The 26,616-nt window shown below is 46.0% G+C and overlaps 1 protein-coding gene across 1 annotated transcript in view; it reads left to right on the top strand.

The window, feature by feature from the left end:
- The window catches only part of LOC105560286, a 45,115-nt gene that overhangs the window by 11,819 nt on the left and 6,680 nt on the right, over positions 1-26,616 (top strand). Inside the window, exons 2-7 of the mRNA XM_012009259.1 lie at positions 3,499-3,602; positions 10,600-12,224; positions 12,844-13,995; positions 15,063-15,501; positions 15,907-16,007; positions 16,819-26,502. Coding sequence (XP_011864649.1) covers positions 3,539-3,602; positions 10,600-12,224; positions 12,844-13,995; positions 15,063-15,501; positions 15,907-16,007; positions 16,819-26,502 — 13,065 coding nt within the window. The 5' untranslated portion in view covers positions 3,499-3,538. The remainder of the gene's footprint in view (positions 1-3,498; positions 3,603-10,599; positions 12,225-12,843; positions 13,996-15,062; positions 15,502-15,906; positions 16,008-16,818; positions 26,503-26,616) is intronic.

Below are 26,616 nucleotides of genomic sequence, written 5' to 3'. Positions count from 1 at the left end.
GTGCTCGAGGAGAATTGTGGAAAACTTGGCGTCTCGTTATTGTCTCTACATCCGCGAGGGAAAACAAAGCCGCCGGCCGGCTTCTCCGAATCGGATTCTCCGAATGTGAAAGGAGAGGGAGGGAGAGGAAAAGCGAAGAGGATAAGAGCCGCACGCGGTATCGCGCGTTTCCGCATTCCTCATTCCGCGAGCGTTAAGGGAGGACGAAGTATAGTTGGGAACGACGGTTGAACTTATCAAATATTCGGTAGTTAAGCCAGACCGAGGACGCGACGCGAAAAATGTCTTGACGACGGATTTCCTAAGCTCTCCTCAGCGGATTCCGGCGAACTTGAACGCTCTGCGGAACTCCGCGCGGATGAAACGAAATTGGAGGGAATTAATAAGAGGCCAAAGTTGCGACTCGTCACTGTGAAATTTAATGAATTTAGTTGTTATTCTGTGTATAACAGCCGCTACAATAACGGGTCGATTGTCGCGTAATTATTCTTCGCGCGTAAGAGGAACGTACCTATTGCGCGCGTACACTGAGAAAAATGTCCGATTAAGTACAATTGGATAATCCAATTACATAATAACAAACGGATATATTCAATTAAATCGTGCTATCCGGTGAAAAATGTGATAGGTTTTTCAATCAAATTTCATCGGTAACTGCATTTCGGCGAATAAATTTCATCGAATGTATCCATAATTTAATCGGAAAAATTAACCACCGGAAACACTAATTAATTGGTTTATCCGGTGAAAATTTTTCTCAGTGTAGTAATTCTCCAGTTAAAGTTACAGCAAATTGTCGTGCGCGTTAGCCGTCTTATTAGATCTAATCTTGTCCGCGTTTAACTACAAGAAATATTTATAGATCTAGAAGATATCAATAGGAGGCTACGAAGGCATCGGCGCTGCTATCTCTATCCTCCGCCTCAAGTATTATCAATTCTCGCGGCTGCCGCCGCTGGGAACGACGGCTATCTTCGGCGCCTAAAAAGTTGTCGATTTTTATAATGGCGTTAAGAGCGTGGTGCGACGTCCCCGGAAATATCGTTCGATTATACGGGAGCGCAGTTGACATCCAAGAGGGATCGCCGTTTGCCTCGGCTATGGTCCATTTTCACCCGTGCAGATTAACTTTGATCTCGGTTTAACTTTTTATATTTTTCCGGTTTCAGGAATTGGGGAAAGAGAAGAGCTCATTTAAACTGGGATTAAAATTAATCTGCATTTGGTACACTGAGAAAAATACTCGATTAAGTATAATCGGATAATCCGATTACATAATAACAAACGGATATATCCGATGAAAAATGTAATCGGTTTGTTGAATCACATTTCATTCGATGTATCCATAATTTAATGGGGAAACGCAATCGGAAAAATCGAGGGGAAAACCACTGACCCAAAATCTTGTACACCAGTGCCCACTAATGCTCAGTGGGCATTACTTTATCTTATTTATCTTTATAATGCTCCAGCAAGGCCTAATGCTCCAAAAATGCCCAGCAATGCCGCAAATCTGTGCACCACGGTGACCTCAGCGGTTTTCCCCTCGTGAAAAATTAACCATCGGAAATACTATTTAATTGGTTTATCCGATGGGAATTTTTCTCGGTGTAGAAATGGGCATTAGAGTCCCTAACGATCGGTGTCTGGCCAACAGATCAGCTTCGGCAAAATTCTGCGAGGGAGAAAGACATGCACTCGCTATTTCTGCCTCTTTCTACCTTCTTTTCTGTTTCCCTTCCGCTTTCTCTTTCTTCCTTTCGCGAGTTGCCAGAAGCAGAAGGACCGATCACAAGTCGCCGTACGTTCGCCGGACTCCGATTAGAGGGACTTGATCCTCCAGTATCCTTCGGCAGCCACGCGCTGCCAAGGACACGTCGCGGCGCTCGTCCTCGTCGTCGCCGATCCTGTGCGCTCGAAACTGACGTCATCATCCGACGGTAGCCGCGGGTCGTTTCAGGCATTTCCACACCTTGGCGACGTACCGGAATTTCCACTTTTTCACCTGTTGAAAATTCCAACCGATTCCCATGGGGCCCGATAGAGGCGGTCGCCCGCCTTTCGCGAGCAGTTGGCGTCCAAGTTCTATTTCTAGGCTTCTCCCTGACGACGACGACGACGACGACGGGCGTCGAGCCGCGCCGCGTCGCGACGCCGCGTTTCCCGAGTTTCCGGCGCCAGCGTCGATGTGCGTGACGCTCGATATTTTAAGTTCCACCCAGGACAGCGGGGCGCCCTCCCCACGATCTCCTCTCCTCCCTTTTGCACCTCCCCTCCCGCTCTCCGTCACCGTTTCCGCTCTGCCGTTTTCCCTTCTTCGGCATTGCTTCATCTCCCACTCAAACGTTATCGCTTAATCCCAGAAGTCCACACGTGCGGTCTCTCCAACGGACCTTTATATTATATCTCTTTCGCCCTACGGCATCCTTATTTTTGCCCGGAATTAACGGAGCGAGCGCGAGATATGGTGTCGCCCCGCCGTCATTAAAATTCCTTTTATCGCGGCCCTTAAGTAACGCATTCTCACGTTTTCCTATTTTCCCCTCTCAGGTTACGTAACGCGACTGCTTGCCGTGGCTGCTTTAAAAGTCTACGAGGCTTTTAACTTTTAAAAGTTGCAAGAGGAGAAGGGGCTCTGCAAGAGTAATTATTACTCTATGAATGCCTACGGATATTATAATACGATGTTTAACGGAGAATACTTAATATCCGGTTTATTATTCCTTCGGGTAGGATGTTTGATAACGAAGAAGATACGGCTTTCTCCTTCCATCTTCCCTCCCCCCTCCCCCCCCCGTTGTCACGTTGTCCTCAGGGGGACAAAAATATTTGCACCGAAAAAAACCGCTTCTATTCTATTCACTTCTATTGTTGCTACTTGAAAAGATTTTCTTCTGGCCGATGCGCGCTGCCGGCCGAGGTCGGCACCGAGCTCGATCCTCGGCGAAGGCAAACACCTTTCTCCCCGTCCTCTTCTTTCTTCTCTCACTTCCTCCCCTTCCCGCCGCCTTGTTTCCTCTCGAATCCTCGCCGAAATCCCGGCCCTCGTGCTCACGCGAGTGCCAAACTTCCGCGTGACTAGCTTGGGCGAGCGCCTCGGACGCCGCGATTTCTCGGGCGATTAAAATGCGAATTTTGCCAGGCACGCTTGATTCGCAATCGCCACGGGGTCAGTCGAGTTACTCGTGTCACTTTTTGCCTCGTGCTCCACTTATGTGGCTTTTATTAATGAGCGAACGGGCAGGAGAGCAAACATATCGCCTGTGCTAATCTCCGGGGGGGGGGGGGGATATAATATTGAATAGAAGGAATTGGAGAGACTTCGTGCGCGCACCTCGAGTTCAATTTTTTCCCCCCTCTTTACTCAACCTCGCTTCCGACAAATATGTAAAAGTATCGAGTGTTCTCGGTTGTTTTCACTCGAAAATCTCATTATAACGATAGCAAGTGCCGACGCTGTTGATTCACGCGAGTTCGTGTTCTGCTGTTCTTTTCCAGAACTAAATGATGATGCTGAGGGATTCAACTAAGGGCAAGCATGAGGGAAAGAACACCCTCGGCCGACGACACCCCGAAAAGGGCCCCACCGGCACCCAGCAGAGGTGAGTCCCTTCGGGGCAGTTGATGCGCGCAGAAATCGGGTAAATGTAATTCGCGACGACGCGGTTTATAGTTATTTAAATCGGCGAGGAAACAGGCGGCGAGTCGCTGCTCCGCTCGTCATCAGTTTGACGATCGCGCCGAGTCAACAACAGATAATGATGAATTCTTTCGTATGCACCAAGTGTCGTGTCACCGCCGTCTCGCGTTTCATCATCACGCGAGTTTCCGATACGCGGTTTCCGCGGGTTTTCCTCCTGAACATCTTCAGACCGGCCTGCCCGAAGCGAAAATCGAAATCATAAGTAGAGCTGTGACATTTTGATGCTATCTCTATACGCAAAATATCGCAAAATGCTCTAGGAACGTTTTTAATGTCATTTCTTTACATTTTGGAGTACTCCAACTTCGTTTTAACACGTTTTTAAAACGCAAAATAGCGTCCAAATAACGTCAAAAATAGCAATTTTCCTTAATAAACATTTCTAACGTCAATATTGTATCCTAAACCAAAGAGATTTATGCCTAAGACCTAAGTTTTTCTTTACTTTTCTTAGACATGTTACTGCTTTTATAGCCTGAAAATGATATGTAATTTCAGTGATTTGTTCCATGCTATCTTAATATGTTATGTTATGTTTTATGTTACATTTTTTTAACATAGTTTGGCCTTAATAACTGTCGTAAATTGTTCTATCAAAACATTAAAGTCCGGTTTCACCAACGTTGTTTTTAGTTTAATTCGTTCTCTTGCCTCTTTCTAAAGTTGGAAAGAGACAAAGAACGAATTAAACCAAGTTTCAAGTTAAGCGACGTTGGTGAAACCGGACCTAAGTCGTCTTATTGAAGCCCTGCCCACCTCTGGTCGCGGCATTGTCAAGAACATTATCAAAATAACGCAAAAAATATCAAAAAAATAACATGAAAATGTCACACCTCTATAAGTCATGAGTCGTCGTTAAATACGACATATGCTCAATTTCTTCCTTGTTCTCCGGTTTTGAATGCTCTGCGTCATATTCTCAGTGATTCAAATTATAATCGGCTCATGAATTGCGGTCAGACGTATCATTAAAGTGGTCCAAAGTACGTGTCTTCGAAAAGGAGCTCCTGGAGCACTGGCCTTTTTAATATATTTAAATGCTACAAGTATATCGCGCTTATCTTTTCAACATTTGTGTAGCGCCTCGGGGGATCACGAGGGCGTTTAACGCCGCGAGTCGAAATCACAATGGAACAAGGGACACGCCCAGAAAACAAGTTTGTCAAAATTTCGACCTTACTAGACTTTATTTCAAAGAAACGACTTCTTTACCTTAACCAAAATTTTATTCCATCGAGACTGGAATCTCTAAAGAGAATTCATATCTACTTGTTCGAATCTGGCAAGTATTTTAGTAAAAGTGAATAAAAATTTGGCAGACTCAAAGAAACGCGATTTCGACGCATCTCATTTATTTAACTGGGATAAATCCTTTTTCCTCGGCGCAAGATTCTTGAATTTATTCGCGAAAGAAACGTATGCGCAAATTCTGCTCTTGCAGAAAAGTTGTAAGTCGATTGGCTCTTCTCACAACTCTTCTCGCAAGTCGCTTCTCTTAGCGATAAATTCAAGAGTCTAGCCCCAGATACGCTCTTATATTAATTATCGATCGGGGGTAAAGCTAGCCGGGTCTGCACAAGATCCGCAAAATGCATTCGTCGACCCCCGTGCGCAACACGGCTATAAACGCGAACACGACTGCCGGATTACGATGGCGTAACGATTGTTTTCAAGGCTCCGGCGAAGCAGCTACGTGACGTTCGCATTTACATCCGCGGGGCAGACGGACGTATGTCCGAGAGCCAACTCTCCTTCTCTGCGAAAGTCTCGCAGATGAACGAATACATTTGGTTATATCAAAATCGTGCGCGAGACAACGTAGATATTCGTGGCGTTCTTTAAAGCTTATTCTACAATGGACGCAAGACGCAAGAAATCGGCGAATGACAGTCGATCATTCTTCTCACATTTGACTGTGATTGAGCGATTTCTTGCGCTGCGGCTTAGCGTCTCGCGTTTTGCGTCCATTGTAGAATAAGCTTAAGGTGGCTCCTGCATGAACGGGGTAAAAGAAAAAATTGAAATTTGAGTATGCTGTAGTTGCAAGTTTTCTCCATCAGTACGCAAAAGTTTAGACCCGGTCGCCGATGAAATAAAAAAATATTGTACTTTTTAACATGGACGTTACGGGCCGCGCTTTGAGGGTTAATATTATTTCATAGAAAAATAGAGCTCAATAGAAAACGAGATAAGCATGCAAAAATGTTAATATTTTTCCACGGTAATAAATAGGGGTGTATCTTCGGGCCTTAAATTTATTAACTTTCGGCGAGAAAAATAACGGGCTAGGAGTAGATTAGGATTCGAACCTGGGACCTTGCTGGGCGAATACTCTCCCAACTGGGCTGTCCAGGCACACACTCGAAATCCTTCTCGTTTATCTACTTTATTTTACCAAATATTTTACTAAATAAAGTAGGGATAGCATACTCCAGAGCGACGCGTGGTATCTCACTCGATGGTCGGTTTGGTAGACCATTGTATGGATGGCCACACCCCCGAAGACCCCTCTAGTACATGCCATAAGGATTCGAATGCGCTATCGAATATACGAGATCATGCCGACCTCTGCGAGCAAATATCTCTTAGTAAAATGAAAAGGATATGATATGTTTTGTGCAAGTTTGAGAGTGGCTTAAAGCTCCAAGTGGCTGCTTACGTTCTCGACTCTGTCATTGGTCACTTCCTTTAAGTCTTAAGTCTTGCTGCTCAAGTAATCCAACTTTACACGTGCGCACAAGTGACATTCTCGCGACGCCGAACGATTTTTTTCTTATCGCGACGCATATCCGTCGAGTCACGCTATCCTCGAGCAATCGCGCTTGCAGGAGTAGCAGCGACTCGTGCGTCCTTTGCAGAAGTTACAGAACTAGTTTGCCTAATCAACACGATGTAGCTGCGCTAAAAGCCGTTAATTTCAACCTCGTTATCTTTATTATTACCTAATCACCTTCGGCGCGGCATAAGTAAACGGCGGCGGCCGTGGCCGGTCGCGTGCGTGTACCCACACGGACGTATCCTCGGTGTCGCGAGGCGCGCTCGTCGTCGCGCGTTGCGCAACGGTGTCCGTCATGCGTTCACGGGCCCCCGCCGACGGCTGTGTGTACAAAACACACGCGGGATTTTGAAAGTAGTCACGCTGGTAGTCGAGATCGCAATCACCGCGAGTCGTTGGCGGCTACGGCTAGCTAATTGTCGGGCCTGCTCGCGCGGCGCAGACGCGCCACCGATGAATCCGACCGATGAGAGACCTCGTAATAGTCGTACCTAGAGCCTCTGTACTCGTAATCAGAGGCCAATAGCCGGTTCTGGCAAATTTCTGCGAAAAAGTATGTACATCCGCTATTTCGATCTCCTTCCTTCTCTTTCTGCTTCCTCTCCGCTTTCTCTGTCTTTCTTTCGGGAGTTGCCAGAAATAGAAGGACCGATCGCGAAAGTCGTCTGTTGATCGGACTCCGATTGGAGGGGCTCTAGTCGCATCTAGAGCCTCTATACTCGTGATCAGAGGCCAATAGCCGGTTCTGGCAAATTTCTGCGAACGAGGATATACATTTCTTTCTTCTTCCTTGTCTTTCCATTTCCTTTACTCTTTCCCCGTCTTTCTTTTTGGAGTTGCCAGAAATAGAAGGACCGATCAAAAGTCGTCTGTTGACCAGACTCCGATTAGAGGGACTCTAGTCGGTTCTGGCAAATTTCTGCGAACAAGGCTATACACCCGCCATTTCTATCCATTTCTTTCTTCTTCCTTTTCTTTCCATTTTCTCTTCTCTTTCTCCGTCTTTTTTTTTTTGGAGTTGCCAGAAACAGAAGGACCGATCAAAAGTTGTCTGTTGATCGGACTCAGATTAGAGGAATTCTAGTCTCATCTAGAGTTTCTATACTTGTGATCAGAGACCAATAGCCGTTCTGGCAAAATTCTACGAAAGAAAATATACATCCGCTATTTCTATTCATTTTCTTCTCTTTTCTTCTTTTTCCGTTTCTTCTCCTCTTTCTCTATCTTTCTTTTGGGAGTTGCCAGAAATAGATCAACGTCATCTGTTGATCGGACTCTGATTAGAGGGACTCTAGTCTGGACACCTAGTTCTGGCAAGATTCTGCGAGAGAGATGGATAGTCATTCGTTGTTTCTACCACTTTCTTTCTCTGTTTTTCTTTCGAGAGTTGCCAGAATTAGGACCAAATCAAAAGTTGCCGTTTGTTGACTCTGATTAGAGGGACTCTAGTCGCCGATCGGTGATCATCTCTCGATCTGAACGGACTGTGTCGGAGGCGAGTCCGTGATTTGCGTGGCCCAAACCTACAATTAGACACGAACTCGTATATCTCAAACCAGGCCTCACGAATCGTGGACGTTTTTTTTGCTCCGGCATTCGAATTCTTTGAGCTCCTCTCAGGAACTCTTTCCGAATCATTGATATCGTTGAAATACAACGTATTCCTTACCTATCCGAGACCTAAAAGCGTCGTAGGGAAAATGTCTCTCCTGGGAGGAGAGATATTTTCCGTGGAATTTTTCCAAGGGCAGCGTTTTCTCTGGAAGGAAGGAAATTCCGCGAGAACTTTTCTTGGGATTATTTCTGGAAATTACTCCTGAAATTATTCCCGGATGAGGAAAATTTTTCCCCGGAAATTATGTCTGACGTAATTTTCCGAGGCGAGTGCTCTACGGGAAGACGGGGAAATTTTCATACCGCGGAGAAATATTGCAAATAAAGAGAAACGACGAGAAAATATTTGACCTTTAGCTGAATACGTGTACTGAAGACGGGATAACTCACCGATTGAAATTATTTCCCCCTTTTGTTTCATACTATACGCTAGTTTTTTTGTCAGCTCTTTCATTATTAAGGACAACGGGTATAATTACAGATCACTGTTTCTCTCTGCTTAATATATTAAGTAAATAACTTGCGTTATGACTTCGTGAATTATCTACGTAACGTATGCGAGGCAACGGCGAAAATTACTCACTTTAGAGATTAAAATACGATGGAGAGACAAATTGCTCCGAGATAATCACGTTACTTTCCCTTGATAATAGGAGAGGCAATGTTGTTCATTATGAAAATGTAACTTTCTCCCTCCCTCTCTCTCTCGTTTTTACTCGCGACGATTTTGAGGCATTACGTCTGAACTGCTCACGAAGATTCGCCGAGTTTCCCGGGACTGCAGTTTCTGGCGGGATCGGGCTCTTTCGCAATTCTAACGATGATAAAGTCCCGGCGGATCCATATACTGCGCGTCGCGTACGGTATAAACCATATAAAAGGCGAAAAGGTGGGAACGCTCTCGTAGGAGACGGACGGAGAAACAAATCGATATCGCGCGAAATGGGGGGTGGCGGTATATCGGTATCGTTAATAGCCCGCGATAGACGAGCCATTAATTACCATTGTTGTCAACGCCTTTCGCAAAACGAACCGGATGGTCGAAGGGATTGTCGCGGGTATTACTAAGCCGGCCGGTTTTTACCACCTCGGGGCTGTTGTCAGGGGCTGTGGGGTATGTCTGCGCGCGTACAGGCGCGTATGTGTACGCGCGCGCGCGTGTGTGTGTGGCGCGTGATATATACATGTATATCCGTCTGCCTCTCTCTCCCTTTCGGAGTGCACGCTACTCGTACAGCCGTAACCCCTTTCGACGTGGCAGAGGGACGGTTATCGATTCTCGCAGCCTCCCTTCTCCCCGACTTCCGGATAAAAAAGTGTCGGCAGAGACACAGCCGAGGAGAGAACTCTTTCTCTCTTTCTGATTTTCTCGCGGCGGATAATATCTGCGTTTATCTTTATTTTCAATATTTTTCATTTCCCTCCTCTAAACGATAAATATATACGTGTATATATATTTTTTTTTTCGGACGAGGAAACTAGAACGGTCTGGTGGATTCGAAGCGCAGAGAGCTGAGATGCGAATCCGCGATTTGTCAAGTTTTATTTTGAGCTTGCAAGTGGATCTATTCTTCAATGTTCTTTTTGTACGATTTGAAAATTGCGGTTTTTTTCAACTTTCAGGAAAAGTAATAAACTAATTCGATTGTTATATTAATAACGTTACGAAGCGATTTAAGACAGAGTTATATTGAAATAAATGATTGATCAACTAAAGATTCTCTATATAAAAATTCACGAGCGACGAGGAAAAGTGGACTTTGAGAGTCAAACGCGATTAGTCCAGCTAACCGCGTTTGGCCCTCAAAAACCCACTTTTCCTTGTCACTCGCGCTAAAAACAGAGTTTGATATTTATTTAATTTTGAAAATTACAAAGTAGAGTTAAAATGCACGTGGCGATATTTTTTGTTGCATTTTTATCTATGCTGCAATAATTATCTTCGATTTTATCAACGTTGCTTAACGCTGACCATGATTTATCTCGCTTCTTGTCACTCGGTTTTTTTTTCATTCAAAAAAAGAATACGACGAGATAAATTCAGATTAATTGACTTTTTATTTCTACATCGGCGCAATTACAAAGGAAACGGAAAATTGCTAATTAAGAGTTAGTTAACCGGTTTTATCCGAGACGCGATCAGAGCGGGAAATCAGTTGAACCGTCGAGATTAATATTAAGCAGCGCCGGGCGAATAGAGTTTTCTCCACGATGAGATTACGTGAAACGTGGCCAGCTCTAGATAAATAAACAGCCGTCGTACCCCGCTTGTTTCTCTGCGGCGACGATTTACCGCGTGCCGTCCGTTTTTAAACAATTATCTTCGCGGTCCGAAAATAAATTGCGCGATATCTGTCGAGGAGGCTGAGAGGCTCTGAGCGCCCAACACTTGCCCGAATCGTTTCTCAACGATCGAGAACACAGGATGTTTCGCGACGATGGTTCCGTGTTCGGAAGGCGGCACCGACGTAAACGGCGACGATTAACAGCGGAGAATCTCTTTTAGAGGCGGCTTCGGCGGACGTAGCTGGTAGCGAGACACCGAGCGACGATACGGTCGAGGGTTATCACACGGCGAAGTTGTCCGGCATCCCTTCGGTATCCGACTCGGCGTCGTCGTCCGATAGAATGGTAGCGTCGACGCAGAGCTTGGAGGATCTGGCCGTCAACCATCCCGCCAACGCGGCAGGAAGCAACGCCGACCGTCAGCAGCATCAACAGCAGCAGCAGCAGCAGCAGCAGGAACGTTACGGTCACGCCTACAGATCGTCGGCGCAGACCGCCCAGGATAAGCGGTCGCGGCTGAGCAATGTGATCAACAACCTGCGCAAGAAGGTGCCGGATGGAGCCGTCAGTGGAAACTCGGACTCGCCCAGGAAGGAAGAGGACGATCGGAATAGCGTCGAGAGAAATCTGGAGACTCTAGAGAAGTACGTGATGACGGTGCTGAACGGCGTGATCAAGGACGAGGAGGAGGACAAGAACGCGGAGAAGACAAAGGAGCTGGAAAGGCAGAGGGAAGGTGCTGACGACGAGGAGGAAGAAGAGGAGGAGGAGGAGGAGGAAGAAGACCCGACAGATACAGCGGTTAAATCCGAGCCTTCGAGCGAGGGTGATATCGAAGCAGCCGTTGTGCCGCGGTTGGCAGAGGACTCCTCGATGGTTGAAAACGCCGAATCCTCAGAGACTACAGACTGCTCGGATATAAAGAGAACGGCAGAGGAGAGTCTGCATTCGGAGATTGGAGTTAGTCAAGATTCAAAGCAGCCTCCCTCGAGGATGGAGGAAGAACGTCCGAACGTTGAGGAGAAGGAATCGTCCGAGGATGATCCAAGTGTTTCGAGAGAAAACGAGGAAAGTCGTACACTGAGCACGATCATAATGGACAGGTTGAGCGAGCATCAGGTTGAGGAGAGGGCAAACGTGGACGACGGCAGAGGAAGCCGAACGCGTGACGAACACGCAGTCTCGGAAAACATCGAGGTGCGAGCGATCTGCGGCGAACTGGTGGACGATCTGTTGAGCGACGTTTGTCGTACGATTGACGATCACGAGAACGAAAAGGCCGAGGAGTGCGAGAAGCCGAAGAAGACCGTCGCGACCAAGTCGAGGGTGGAAGAGGCCAAAGACTCGAGCGTTCAGGAGTTGCCCGTGACGGGGCTGCATTGCAGCCTACCCTTGGATAAGGTCGCGTCGGTGCTTCAAAACTGTCAGGCGGGCGAATCGGTGGCCTCGCGACTTTCCTCGGGATCGCCGTTGGTTCCTCCTCCGCCGACGCAGAAGTCGAAGCCGTCGTCTTGCACCACTCCACCGGTTAGACTTCTCTGTCTCTATTGCGACAGGAAGTTCCTGTCCATGTCCCTGCAACAACGACACACGGAGAGGGCGCATCAGCTCGGGGGTGGCAGGAGATCCGGGAGGAACCTCCGGAAGCCCTCGCAGAACTGCCAGTACTGCTCCGAGAAGTGCGCCGACACCCTGGAGGCGTTGTTCCAACACATGGTCGGTAGCCACGGGGATAAGTACCACGCGTGCGTTCATTGTTCGACGAGGTATCCCACCCGGGAAGCTCTGGTGGTACACATGGGCGAGACGCACGGAGGAAGCGCCGAGAGAATCAGCCAGATTCAGGTAAATGTCGGAAAATAGCAAAAATCGATGCGCAACGCGAATATTGTTCAGCTTAAAATAGAATTTTAATGCTTCGCTCGATGTTTGTTGCATGTTCAAAATTATTAAATCCGCGAAAATTTCTTTAATCTTCCGCTCCTACCGTTTATCCATTCGTGGCTCGGTTATTAAATACTTATTACTGACATTATTCTACCGTCGAGCATACGTATGTATATTTAAATCATTATTTCAAAAATTATTTTGTTTTAACTTTTTCTTCTACAGTTATTTTATAGTCGAGATATTTTGTTAGTATAATATTTACATTTTTATTATTTAATAACTTGTAAAATTTTAAATTTCGCATGGAGTATTGTTATATTACTACGATTAGAAACGAGAAACAAGAAAACAAACATATTTCGAAGTAACCGGTAATAAATGATAGCATTGCGTTCCTTGAAGGACGGAGAAGTCCCAAACAGTAAGACAAATATAAGGACACTTTCAGAATCGACACGAGACTACTGTCGCTTTTGTCTCCAATTCGGGTCGGAAAGTTTTTCTTTTGAAGATCATTGTTGGACCCTTGCGAGCCATTGTTGTTAGACAAACACGTGTTCTCTTTTTCTTTCAGTCGGAGAAGAATATAGAAAGCTCGTCCCCCTGCAAAGAATTGTGTAGTCAAAATCTACGTGAAAAGGTGAACATGTCGGTTCGAGAAAGAAAGTCCGAAGAGAAGGAACCGGAGGATCAAGGCGACAGTCGGCGGGTGGCCGACAGCAGCCGGACGAAACTCATCGCCATGCGAGAGCCCATCGACAATCCGGCCAGTCCCGAATTCGACAGTTCCTTCTACAGCAACGTGAGCTGCAACATCCGCGAGAACCTGCTGCACCATCTAGACGGCAAGCTGCAGACGATGAGCGGCCCGTCGACGACTACGACGACGACGACGACGACGACGACGATGACGTGCACGCCATCGATTGTTACCTCAAGCTCGACGGCAGGGACGACGACGACCGAATCAAAATCACCGCAGCAACAACCGCAGCAGTCGTACTTCGAGCACAGCGTCAATCAGATCCAATTTCCCATCGACATCTCGCTGACCGCGGTCACGCCGGTTTACAACAAAGAGTACTCTGCCAGCGAGGAGTACGAGAACTCGAGCGAACACGCCCGGAAGCCCGGTAAAATGAGCAGCGGCTCGCGACCCCGCCGGGTCTCCATCGAGAAGTACAACTTTCCGCGAAAGTACGACGGCAGGGAGCAGTGGACGTGCTCGATCAAGGACCTCAGCAAGTTCGACATTTCCACGCAGCTATCACTTCGGAAGAAGCAGCAGCTGATCAAGGAGCGGCACACCATCAGCAGACTGCATCAGACCCCGTTGATACCTTGCGAGACCACTGAGGTGTCTCTTCGCGATCAGGAACAGTCCGAGTCTGTCGCGAAAGCGGCAGCGAGTAATCAGGATAACGCTGATGCGAGCTGTGTGGTCGATGCGGGTGCCGGGACTCTCGATGTCGCCCGCTGCGACGTTGGCGAACCGCTCCTGAGCGAGATCAAAAAGGAGACGACCGAATTGTCCGTGACTACGACGTCGTCGAGTTCGGCGATCATCACGGAATTCACTAGTGAATTTGCAGACTTTATGAGACTGAGGAGGTGCGAGGAGGGCGACGACAAAGTGGCCAGTGCTCAGGAAATCGTTCATGCTGAGCTGAGCGGCGAATGGTCGCGAGCGCGGACCTACATCTGCGGGGCCTGCGGCTCCAGACACGTGAGTATACTTTTCTACATTTTTTCTTTAATATATTTAAAATTAATATTTATAATTGTATATAAATTATATATCAATATAATTGTAAATAAATTAATATATTAAAATTAATATATTTGTTAAAGACGATAATTGAATAAGGAACATTACGGGGAAAAAGCCAGTTCAGTCTCGAGAATTATAATAATTTAAAACTTATTTACATCTTTTATTGTATCAGATTTAAATATTTCCTTTCTGACAAATGCAAGTGTTGCTTATCTGTCTCCTGTTCTCTCGGCGTTTTGTTTCTTGCGATAAAAATGTGAGACAATGTGATATTATCAAGGTCACATTTCGAGGGACTCTTTATTAAACTTAAAAGTTGAATTTTTAACGGTTCTTTTGTAAAGCGATAAACAAACATAAGATTTCTATTTCAATATTCTAGGCGAGTAAGCAGAACGTTTGATCGTTCGATTATTTCAAATTTATTAAATCAAAGATTTTCTAGTTATTCACGAAAATCGCTACAATAAGTTTCGAATATAGCAACTGCAAAAGATTAAACAGACCGTAGATTATAAAAGATACTTACATTAATGATTTTGAGATGATTTTAGATTTACTGTGCTGCAAATGGTACATTTTAATTGGCGCGGACGCGGTCTAGATAATTTATCAAGCAACGTACTTGATCTTTGACATTTGTGCGATATATACGAGTGGTAAGCATTTGCAGCGAGCCTTCGAAATCACCGACTCACTCGCGCAACTTTGCCTCTACGGTGACCTGCTCGCTCTTTCTCCGCGTACAAAGCGGAGCGCATGATCTATCTGACAAAATCTGTAATGCTAAATCAGAACGAAGCTCGGCCTTCTTAGCGACACAAAAATAACTTATTTAGCTATTTATCGCATTAACGGAGGGGAAAAAAATCAAATAAGGGAAACCGTATGATACATCTCCTTTGTTGTGTCGCGTTAATCCGGTTTACGAGAATTAAAAAGCTATGTATTTGAAATCGAACGAGGGATAGGAAACGAAACGCGGAGATGCGATCTGAACCGTCGATGTTTCTGTGCAGGTGACGCTGAAGGAGATGGAGGATCACAAGGCTTCCACGCATCCGCGCGTTCTGTGCTCACACTTTGAGCTGACCGGCGATCAGCGCGAGTACTACAAGCACCTCTATCTGCCGGGACAAGAGGCGCCCACCGAGGCGGCACGCAACGCCTGCCTCACGGAGATGGTATGCACCAAGTGCGCCAAGAGCTGCCCGAACATGGGCGAGCTACATCGCCACATGCTGGAGTGCGGTGGCGATCAGGCCTGGTTGCTCGGCCTCACCGGTAGCGGCAAGAAGAAGTGCAAGTGGCGGCCGTTCGGCAGCCGCAGCCGTCGACGGCGTCAGCGCGGCATGAAGAGGAACATACAGAACTCGCAGACCCAGCCGCGGATCATCAACGTGGAGCGACCTAAGGAGAAGCAGCCGTCGACCGGCCCTAGAGTCCGGCCGAGCGACCGTAAGAACGAAATTTGCTTTTAACACGATAAAATTTCGCGCAAAGACACTCCAGCCTTCCCTTATCAACTTTCTCGCGTACTTTGTGTAACAGATTTACGAACGAACAAAGAACAACGAAATAAGGAAACGGATTAAAGACGTAAAGAGAAATAGATTAAAAAGATAACGCGATTTTTATTGAGTAGATTATCTTCTAAAAGAGACACTATCTTTTTTACATAATTACGTCTGTTGTAAATTAGGTGATGCCTGTAACTTTTTAATCTCGTTACTCGGAAGAGAAACTTAAGTGAACGTATTCACTAGATTCATTGAGATTTAATTATTTTAGATATTAAGAGTAAGAATGGACAAGTCGTTGTTGTACGTAGCTTCATGAGCGATCGCTCGGATTTATTCTCAGGCGAGAGTATCCAGAAAATGCTCGCCAATCTGCCAGCTAAAAGAGCCACGCGGAAGGTTCTGCAGGACAGTATGTTGCGATCGCAGGGCCGGCTTCGTAACGTAAGTAATTCAATAGCGTGGAACACTGACTACCTTTGCCTCAATAATACGCTCGATCAAAATTGGATCGATATTAGAGCCGTAAAAGGCGATTATAATAGCCGACTGATTTAATTAGGACGTCGACAGTATAATATCTAGCGTTAATGGGCTTTCTATATAAAGATTTCATGGCAATTTAGTTTGATAATATCCTCCTGTTTCGATGGAAATCATACATGTCGTAATATTAAAATTAAAATTGCTCGATGACAAGCTGCTTAGCGCGATCTGTCGTCAATAATTACTTTTAATTACATTTAAACACTTCTTGTCCGAGAAGGTCACGCAATTCCTTATAATTCCCTACGCGGGTAGAAACCGCTAACGAGAAATGATAAACGAGGCCGATTGTAGTTGTAAATACGGCTTGACGTAATTTTGTGTATCATCAAAACAAATTACGTGAACGACAAAACGTCGTGTCACCTGAACGGCGCAAATATGCCAAATAGTCGAGGGAGAATCGTGAAAAACTCGTCGAAATAGACGATAGAGCGTTATTACCTTGCGCGCCTCGTCGCACACGAGCGGAGGCATCGATTAGTTGACATACGCACTCGTTGAAGTACACACTCCCATGATCGTGCACATATTCGCGCTGGCAGGACGATCTTTATGTCTTCCTTTTTGATTAAAAAAAAACGCTGGTTTTCTTGCTCTAACATTTAGCTTCTTAACGACAAAAGCTTAGTATTCCGTCCCAATCGCAGCGAAACTGAATTCATCAGCGCAAAAGCTTTAGCGGCATCTTTGGGCTTTGTTGAAACAGGTGCAGACTAGAACGAGGCCTCGCATGATCGGCGATAACTCGTCCCGAATTTCACGTAACAAAGCCGCCCTGAGGAACAAACTGCTGAAGAACGCCAAGTCGATTCAACGGAATCGCTGTCGGAGCGACAACATCGCCGCGGTGATCGAGAGCGTCGTGAGGAAATGTCACGAGACCGAGAAGAAATCGGATGGCGATAGCAACAAAAGCACCGAGAACGAGAGTAGGAAGGATGCCAAAGAGGCGAACGAAGGTTCGTCGAAGGCGACCAGCAAGACTTCGGACCAAAATGATAAAACTGTTCGACCGAGAGTTGTTGGACGACCTAAAGTCCTCGGTAAGAGGAGGAACGTGAAGAATCCGCAACTTCAAAGCAAAAGCCGTAACAAGCTGGCGAGAGCGATGAGTAAGTTCGCCAAGTTCAAGAACGGCACTACATCCGAGATGAAGGGCGAAGGCGAGGAGACGTCCTCCCCAAAGAGTACACCAAAGAACGCAAAGACGACGCCGAGGGCGATTGACAAGGACGACGATAATCTCGATAGCACGAAAACGCCAACGATTCCTGGAGTAAAGAGCAAAAATAAATCGATGCAAGGTATACTGAAGAAAAAGCGCCCTATAGATCCAGTAGCATCCTTGAATGCGTCTATTAAGGCAAAGTCGCAGTTACGAACGCATGACGGCAAGTTCGCTCGCAATCCGAATAAGAGCTTGGCAGGGAAATTTTCGGAAACGAAAACGGACGACGAACGGAAACACAAGGCTGCCGACGCGATCGAAATCAAACCTAAGCTGAAAGCGACGCAGAAGTTGAAGAAAGCTGAGGTCCAGCTGCCACGAAGAGTCACCCGGCTGTCATCGGATAGTGACAAGATGCCAACTTTGGAACCAGTCATGCAGATCGTTTCTTCCAACGAGGAATATGCCGATAAGTCGGCGAACGATCTGCCTATCTTGTCGCCAGTAACGTCGGGGTCTCTTCAGAATCAAAAATCATCCCGAATATCTACAAAGTGCGCTTTGAAGGAGAAAGAAGGTGATGTCGAGGCTAATCTCGAGGCTGTTCCTGAAAATAGCAGAAAGGAGCAGAAATCAACGAGAGGCAGAAAGCCGAAAGAGAAAACAAAAGACATGACGAAACAAAAGAAAATTAATACAGTTGAAGAAAATAAAGTTTCCAAAAATAGCATAGCAGCCTCAAAAGACGATAAGATAAAAGGTAGGAAGAGTTTATCGGTTGTAAGTACTAATAGCAGCGAAAGTAGCAAAGAAGAGACATCAAAGAGAGATACAGTCGCTAAAAAAGATTCTAAATTGAAGAAGGAAGAAGCAACGAAGGAAACTCGAGGCAGCTTAAAAACCAGAATAGATAAAGATTCTATGAAATTGTCGGACATACCATTCGAGGTGAAGAAACTGCTGGGTTCGGCTAGCAAGGAGGATCTCCTGAGTACATTGGAACTCGCGTCTAACGATTCGAAACGCAGCCTGAGGCAATTGACACCGAGATCAAAAATGCTTCAAGCGAGTGACAAGAGTCCGCGGGAACTCGATGACGAATCGGACGGATCGAAGAGCGCGAGTAAGAAGGAGAAGATTGAGCCGTTTAGAAAATCGCCCAGGAAAAACATCGAGAAGAAGAGTGACGATAAGAAGACAAGTCCAGAGAAGGATTCGGCTGGTAACGCGACTGCGGCGCAAAACGAAAGAAGTCAACAGGGTAAAAGAGACAGAACAGCGAAAACGAAGGAGGTTGCGATTGATGTGGAAGCTAAAACCGATGGCAGGCAAACGAGAGGATCATTGAGCGATGCCAAAAGCGAGCTTTCTTTGGAAATCGCAAGCGATAGCTCTCGGAAAGGTAGCGGCTTGCTAGGAAAACGTCGCAGTCGTAACAAATCGATTGACGAAGATAAAGAAACTAACACGCGCGCGTCCAAAGAACAGAGTAGCAACGAAAATGTCGTGTCAAGCGAGAAGGAAGTCGAAGAAAAGCCCAATAAGATTTGTAAGAAGAACACTGAAGGCGGGGACGATAAAAATTCCGATGATCGCTTAGACTCAACGGTAGTTAATATCAATTTGAGCCACTTGCAGTCGGAAACGAGCAACTTGTCCATCGACAGCGGCAAGGAAAATTCCCTGGAAACTTCCGTGAACGTTCACACCAAGGTGAAGGTAGGGAGACCTAAAAAAACATGGGGCGCGCGTCGCGAGAAATCATCGAGAAAGAGGTCCTTGAACAACGTCATCGGTATTCTGACGGAAGGCATGAATATCCCCATAGAGGCGCAGCAGAACGTGCAGGTGCTCACGGTACAGACCAGTCTGGACAATCCGGACAGGGTAACGCGAAACGGAAGCGCGCAACAACCGAACGGTGGCGAGGGCAACGTAATCGCGGACTCGGCATTCAGCGAGCTATCGGTTCTCGCCAAGAGCGAAGGAGAATCCGCTGAAAACGAGACCGTTACAGCAACGAGTACGACCGATAGTTCTCACGCAGGTAAGAACGCTCGTGCTTGTCCTGATGAAATGCAGGTTGAGAATGCCTTCGTCGACGTGCCATCGAAAGCCACCACTCCTAAAGCGTGTTCGCCAGCTAACGACATCATTCTCGATCTGTCCAGAAGAAAACCTAAGGGCAAGGGCTCATTCTTAGAGAAAATTGTGTCGAAGATAGCGAAGCAGAAGGACGCTCTGCTAGAAGGTGAAGTAGGTTCCTTGCTTGACACTGCGGCCGATGAGTTGACCAGCATCCTCGACGAGGTTGGGCCTACTTTGGCTGATAACGCGGAGAATGCAAATTTTGATGAGGCAAGCCAAGCCTCGAAAAACAAAAATGTGATGGTTATATCCTCTGATAAGGAACTGCTGGTTGTTGATTCTAAAATTCGAGCGTTAGAAGATGACGAAACCAATGAGAATGCGATTTCCAAAAATTCAACGGATTCTTTAGAAACTTCAGACAATCTCAATGAAAACTTGGCGACCGAGACGCAAAGCGAGAATCAAACTGAAATTGACGGTGTTTCAGGTGTTGAGATGAAGAGTGACGAGCACGTAGACAGAAAAGTCGGTAACGCATTGCGTTCCGTTGAACAATCGCATGCTGAATTTTGTGAGAATAAATTGATAACGAATAAAGAAGCAGTTATTCCCATAGAAATTCCAAATGAAAGTCCTGCATCATTGACCGATATTTCAACTTCGTTAATTATAACGCAAAAAGAAAATTTCGAAAAACTTGAACGAAAGAAACGTGTTACAAAATCCAGAAGAAAATCCAAAAGATCATTGGAGAGTGCGAGCTGTCCTAGGAAAAGTAAAAAGAAACGGGTAAAAATCGATAAAGAAGAAGATAAGATTCAGAAAGAACTCCGATTGAACAACATCAATTCCAAAGGCGCATCTAGTGTTGGAAATAAATTTTCAAAAAAAGAGAGCAGCATCATGGAGACTTCAAACGCAGATACCGAAATGGGAAAATCAAAATTACCTCAATATAGCGAATACGAAATCATCAAGGATGATTTGGATCCGTCGAGTTCAAAGAAGGACCTTACAAAAGCTAATGATGAATCGAATCTACCAAAATGTACGGATCCTTTAGAAGTAGCTTGTGAAAATGTGAAGTTAACGGTAAGTCTTGAAGAATCCATTGACAAAATAATTTCCGATAAAGATGCTGTTGTTCAGTCGGCAGAATTGATCGAAAAAAGCGCTGATTTCTCGATATTATCTTCAGATAGAAGAAATGGATCTGGAAAATTTGCGAATGATACTCAGAAAAAGGGTCAAACCGGTACGCCTTCGTCTAAGCGTACATCAAAAAGAAAATCGCAAACTGCCTCATCAGTAACTTCTCCGCCAAATGCTACTACAGACGATCTCCAAATTTCCATAAAACCGATTGACGAAACTGAAAAAGTACCATCTTCGTCGTCCACTGCGAGAGAACAATCTTCGGAATCAACTGATGTGCAGCCGACGAAAGTTGGGTCAATTAACGAAGACTCGGACGTTCCTTTAGAAAAATTACTGAATTCAGCGGAAGTAATGTCTGGGAGGCATAAAGAGACACGAAGTACAAATGATTCGCAAAATTCACGTCTTGTCAATTCGACGCCTTTAAAAACAACGAAGAAACGTGGCGCGAAGAAAAAGTCATTGGCCGATGAGCATCTAGAACTACCGGAAGACAAGCCTGCTGAAGTTGCTCCGAAACACAATGACGAATCCAGTATCGCAGATTCTAACAAGCAGCTATCCGTTAGCTTGGAGAACTTCAAAATACCAGAAGTGAAGGATCTGCCGCAGAGCGGGAAGAAACGGAATCCGAGAAAGAAACCGCAGCCCGAGGATGGTCGCTGGAACGGCGGAAGCGTTACCGAAGAGTCTCGGGTAAACGAGGAACCCACGGAAATCAGCGAGATGTCCAACCTGGTCGATGAGAAAGTCGAAGAACCAGAAGAAACGGAAAAATGTGTTGTGGGAGAAGAATCGAGCACGAAGAAGCTTGGAAGATCGAGTTCTTCAGGTTCGATCGGGCTTATTTCATCTCCAGCCAAGACGAGATCTATGTTGAAGAAAAAAGCACAGCTCTCGAGCGAGAACCTTGCCGATTCCAGCATTCAAAATCCGAGTACCGAAAGTACGGACGACCTGTCTGAGAGCTCGTGCGCCAGCGAGTCTAGCTACTTCAAGAAGAAGCGATTCGCGAAGAAGAAGAGGAAAGAGGAGACGGTAGTTGATGATAACACGCGTCGTGACGACGTTTCTCTCACAGATTCGACAGCTCTGAAGAGCGATAAGCAAAATCCAACAAAAGAGACGAGCAAAGCCAAATCATTGCTCGACGAGCATCTTGATCTCTCCGATGCGGACGATATCGATATTCCGGTGGACATCCAAGCTTCATTAGAAAATACAGAAGCGTTGGAGAACATCGAACGAGAGCTCGCTGAAAAATCTTCGGATCTGCAAAACGAAGGCGCGGACAAAACGATGGACGATACAGAGGACAAAGATTCGGACGCCTTAGAACGACCGGCATCGAATACTCACGATTCTCCGGATAATCCGGTCACCCCGAAGAAACGCGCAGCTGGCAACTTCGTGGTGGTGCACACGAAGACCGGCGAGATCCTGATCGTGGAAAAGAGAAAGAAGCTAACGAAGGAGGCGGCGAAATTTTTCTGCGACGTGTGCGCTACCAGCTTTACCCGCAAGAGTTCCCTGAAGAAGCATACGTCGTCGCAATCGCATCTATCGCAATTGGCAAAATCCACCAAAGATAAAATCGAGCCTGTTAACACATCGGAGAGCGCTGAAGAGTACGACAACGAGTGGAAGAGTAATCAAGAGAATGATCAACAGATGGAGAGCGCTCCAGAAGACGCTGGATCTCATGGAATCGTACAAAAGTCTTTGGGACCGGACGAGAGTTACATTTCTTACGCAGTTAGCACAGAATCGACGAAACCTCTGGTGGATCTTGGAAACGCAAGACAGACGTTGGAAGATAAGCTGCTAGATGAGGAGATTTGTAAGATCACCGAGAACATGAGTCACGACGAGTATGTTCTGACCGATCATTTGACACCGGAAGAGTCGATGTTGTTACCGACACCGATCAAGCCTGTTCAAAAGAAGCAGGAGGATTCGGGACGAGGCAAGAACACTGAGAAGAAGCGAAACAAGTCGAAGAAGAGGAATCTCGCGGAGGAGCATTTGATCTTGGACTCTCCCGAATTGGAAACATCTAAAATCGACTCGAATGAGCTTTCAAAATCAACTAACGACGTCATGCAAATTTCCTCGCCATATTGCGACTATGCTTCGACAAAAGAAACAATGGAAACGATAGAAAAGATCGAAGATGTTTCTAAAACGTGTGTAGATATTAATGAAATAAAGAATCAGTCAGAATTAATTGTTAATTGTTCGAATGAAGAGACAAGTTCAAAATCAGCATATGATATTGACACGAAAGCTGAACAGCGAACAGAATCTAGGACCACGAGGAGAACGCTGAGAAAACTCGCCAAAGTGGATAACGAGGGAAAAGAAGAGACTTCAGGTTCCACTGAGACGAATCGGTTCAGTCTAAGACCCAGAAGAAGTAAAAACATCCAGCACTACGAGGAGTCTGACGTCGAAACTGACGTGTACTTTATAGACACGTCTATGGAGAATAACAGCGACGAGATCGAAAATAATCGTGATGCACAAAAGGAACAGAACGAAGTGAAAGAAGACACGAACAGGAATGCATTACAGGAAAAGACACACGATGACACTGAAGATAAGAATCTCCAGGACGCGGAAGTTGCAAAATCAAAGACAGACTCGACGAACGACAGTAAGAAAAGGAAGCGCGGCAGACCGAGGCTTAAGGATCGAATTGTTCCGAATTCCGATATCGCTTCGGCTCACACAAAACCCGAAGTTAACGAGAGTGACGTTGTTGCTACGGGCAATCTTGACAAATCAAAAATCGAAGATCAAAAATTAGATACCAAAGAGTGTCTTGCCGAGACCGACATCGCGCCATATATTGACGCAAGTGCCCAGCCTCCCAAACGGTGTAGGGGCAGACCTAGGAAGAATCCTATACCAATTGCAAACAATTCTTCAGTACAAGCAGATAGTTTGAGTGCTTCCGAATCGACGAAATCAAATCATGATGAAGTGAGAGAAGAGACAGACGCGATTGAATCATGTTCCAAGACGATTATCGAAGAAATTGCATCCATCAGTTCTTTGATACCGAACGCGGAGTCTTCGCCTGCCGTTCAAGAGCACGCTCCGGAATCAAGTTTATCGGAAACGAAGAAAGATATATTAAATGCTGAAGAGGCTCGAAGCGTAGAGTCGAGCATTTCTGAAGATCAACTGCAGAAAACAGAACGTACGGATATTGAAACAGACGATACCGTACTTATAAAGAAGCAAGAATGCAAGAATACGTCTACCTTCAACATTCCGACGGAAACAGCCGAAATATCAACGTCATCAGAAGTGAACACAAGTGTTGACAAGTGTATGCCAGAAGACGATCACAACGACGATACGAGCGTGAATATTTTAACGAATCTAACGACCGAGTCTTCAACCGAGCTGTCTCCGCAAATTGCCAAACAAGTACCGATCGATAATTTGAAGCCAATTGAATCGAAAGCAGTCGACACCGATGAGAGCTTCATGGTTCAGAAATTAACACCCGTCTCGGAAGAGAAACAAGCAAAATCAGAAGAGCAATTCCTCGAAGAACAAGTTCCCGAAGCAAAGCTTTCGTCAGGCTCGGAAGAGAGCGAGGACGAAACTTTAGTCAGTGACGATAAATCTCTTCCCAACGAGAGTTTCCACGAACCTCAGAAGATGACAGATGATTTAGAGAATGATCCAGCGACGATCGTTTGCGACGAAAAAGCGACTCGGCTGGAATCTAACAAGAAATTGTCCAGAAAGTCGACGAGCAAGGAAAGGGAAACTGATCGCAAAAGACCGAAAACATCCAAAGGCAAAAAGAAAAAGGCCAAAGTCACTGAACTGTTGAGTGACAGCGAGAACGAGGATGACAGAATCGAATCTGTTGCTTCGAGCAAGAGCAAGATCGTGAAGAGCGTGTTCGGCCGAGTGTTCGGCGGCGAGAAAGTGGATAAGGTGAAGGAAGTGCTGAATGACTGGGTATCACGGTCGGAAGACGACTCGGACATGTCTAGGAGTGCCTCGGAAGCGAGATCCTATCTGCGCGGACCGACAAAGTTCCCCGAGAACGGACACAAGAAGGAAAAGAAGTGTCATCCTAGCATCGAAACGAAGAAGGATAGCGAACGATCGCCCAGAAAGAAAGGTAACGATAAGTGCAGCGGTGAGGCTCATGGGAAAGCGAAGAATAAGAGGAAGCGAGAGAAGGATGTCAAATCAATGCCCGAGGATCGTATCAAGTCGCCCGTCAATCCAACCAAGCGAAAACATAGAGAGAGCAAGATCAGAGCGGACGAGAAGATTCTGAGAACCTTCGATGACGAGTCGCCGACTGTTATGGACGAGGATGACAAGATTAAGGGAACGAGTGAGGAGATTAACAATGAACTGAACGACAAGGAAACGAAGAGACATCATGAAAAGGAATTGAATAAGGAGCGGACTAAGGATAAGAATTTGATCTCCGAAAACTGGGAGACTCTTCGAGACGATCACAACGCTCATGGAAAGTCGAAAAATAGCTCCAGCCATCGTAAAAAGCAGGATGTTAAAGAGCGTTCTTCCTCGCCATCGCAGCTCAATATGTTCAAGTGCAGACGGAGGGAGAGCAAGACCAGAGCCGGCGAGAAGATCTGGAGAGCCTTTGACAACGAGACCTTGTCGTTCCTGTCCGACGATCAAGATTTCGATGAGGCATGCGGGATTTCTAACGAGCAGGAGAGCGAGTTTTACGAACCTAAAAACCTGAATCGTTCGGATAATTCGAAGAGTGTTAAACAAAAGGACGACGACGCTTGGAAAAACGTCAGTTTGATAGATCAGCAACAGAGTGGGGTGTACAGTGGACGCGGGAGATCCAGAAAGGACTCGAACAATTGCAAGAGACCGGATTCCAACGTGATTAAAATAAGCAAAGCGAAAACGAACAAGAAGCTCTCAAGAGATTCTGAAGATACTCGATCTATTCCTTCGAGAGATCGGGAAACAAAGAACGAAACGCAAGACGATCAAACTATGCGATCTACAAGCGAATCGAGGAATCGAACAAAAACTTTAATCAGGGATAACGCTTATGAGTCTTTCGTCTACGGTGACTCGGTTGTTTCGAAACACGTGAATAAAGATCAAGGTAATTTACTAGCACATTTAGACCGATCAACGAGTTCCAAGAAGAACAAGAAATGGATCGTCAACGAGGACTGGAAACATTCAGCGAGAAATTTAGAATTCGATCAGGAGGATGATCAGCCGGCCGAGAAAAAAGTTAGACGAAAGGACGAGGAGTCGGCGCCGTCGTCGCATAGTTGCAGCACTTTAGCGGCCGAGGGATCAATAATGAAGAATCAATTGGCGGATCTCGATGGCAATTCTCAGACGAATCGAAAGTCCGACGACAATGACAACGACGAGGAGGAAGAGGAGGAGGTGGAAGAGAGTGACAATGATCTCGGACGACAAAGACTGTCACCGTTCTATGCTCGCGAGACTCCCGATAGCTCGATAGAAAACAGCTCCAATGAGGAAGAGGATGAAGAAGAGGAAGAAGAAGACGAAGAGCGTCTAACGCACGAGGATAATTCTAGGAAGACGAACCCTAACGAATTTTCCGGGGAGAAGATCATTATTAGATCGCCGTCGTCGGGTCACAGATCGGATGTGGTGACGATCGCGCCCACGGACGCGATCGAGGACAACGCGTTGGATGTGCCGAGAGAGATCGAGTCGACGATGGAGTCGCGGCAGGGCAAGATCCTCAACTTCGACGAGGAGCTTTTCGTGGAGTGTTGCTCGAGATTGAAGGCCACCAGCGAGAACGAGTTGAGAGGCGCGAAGAAGATTAAGCTGGATCACACCGAATCGTATCACAGACGGGACGATCAACCGCAGGGATTCAGGGTTAACAGAGACCGATGGAGGGACGTGGAGAGCCAAAATAGTCTCGGTAGTCTTCTGGAATCAGTGAATCAAGTGAGTATTATTATATTAGAAATTTTTATGCTGGAATAATTTTGCGGTATATATAATTAATGAATCATTAATTATATATTATATTAATGAGTCAATTATCCCGCATACAAAACA

Source organism: Vollenhovia emeryi, unplaced genomic scaffold (assembly GCF_000949405.1).
Source record: "Vollenhovia emeryi isolate VEMERY1.0 unplaced genomic scaffold, V.emery_V1.0 DF939234.1, whole genome shotgun sequence".
Taxonomy (NCBI): Eukaryota; Metazoa; Arthropoda; class Insecta; order Hymenoptera; family Formicidae; genus Vollenhovia; species Vollenhovia emeryi.
The sequence above is the reverse complement of the archived record's forward strand: the minus strand, read 5'-3'. Positions and strand labels throughout refer to the sequence as shown.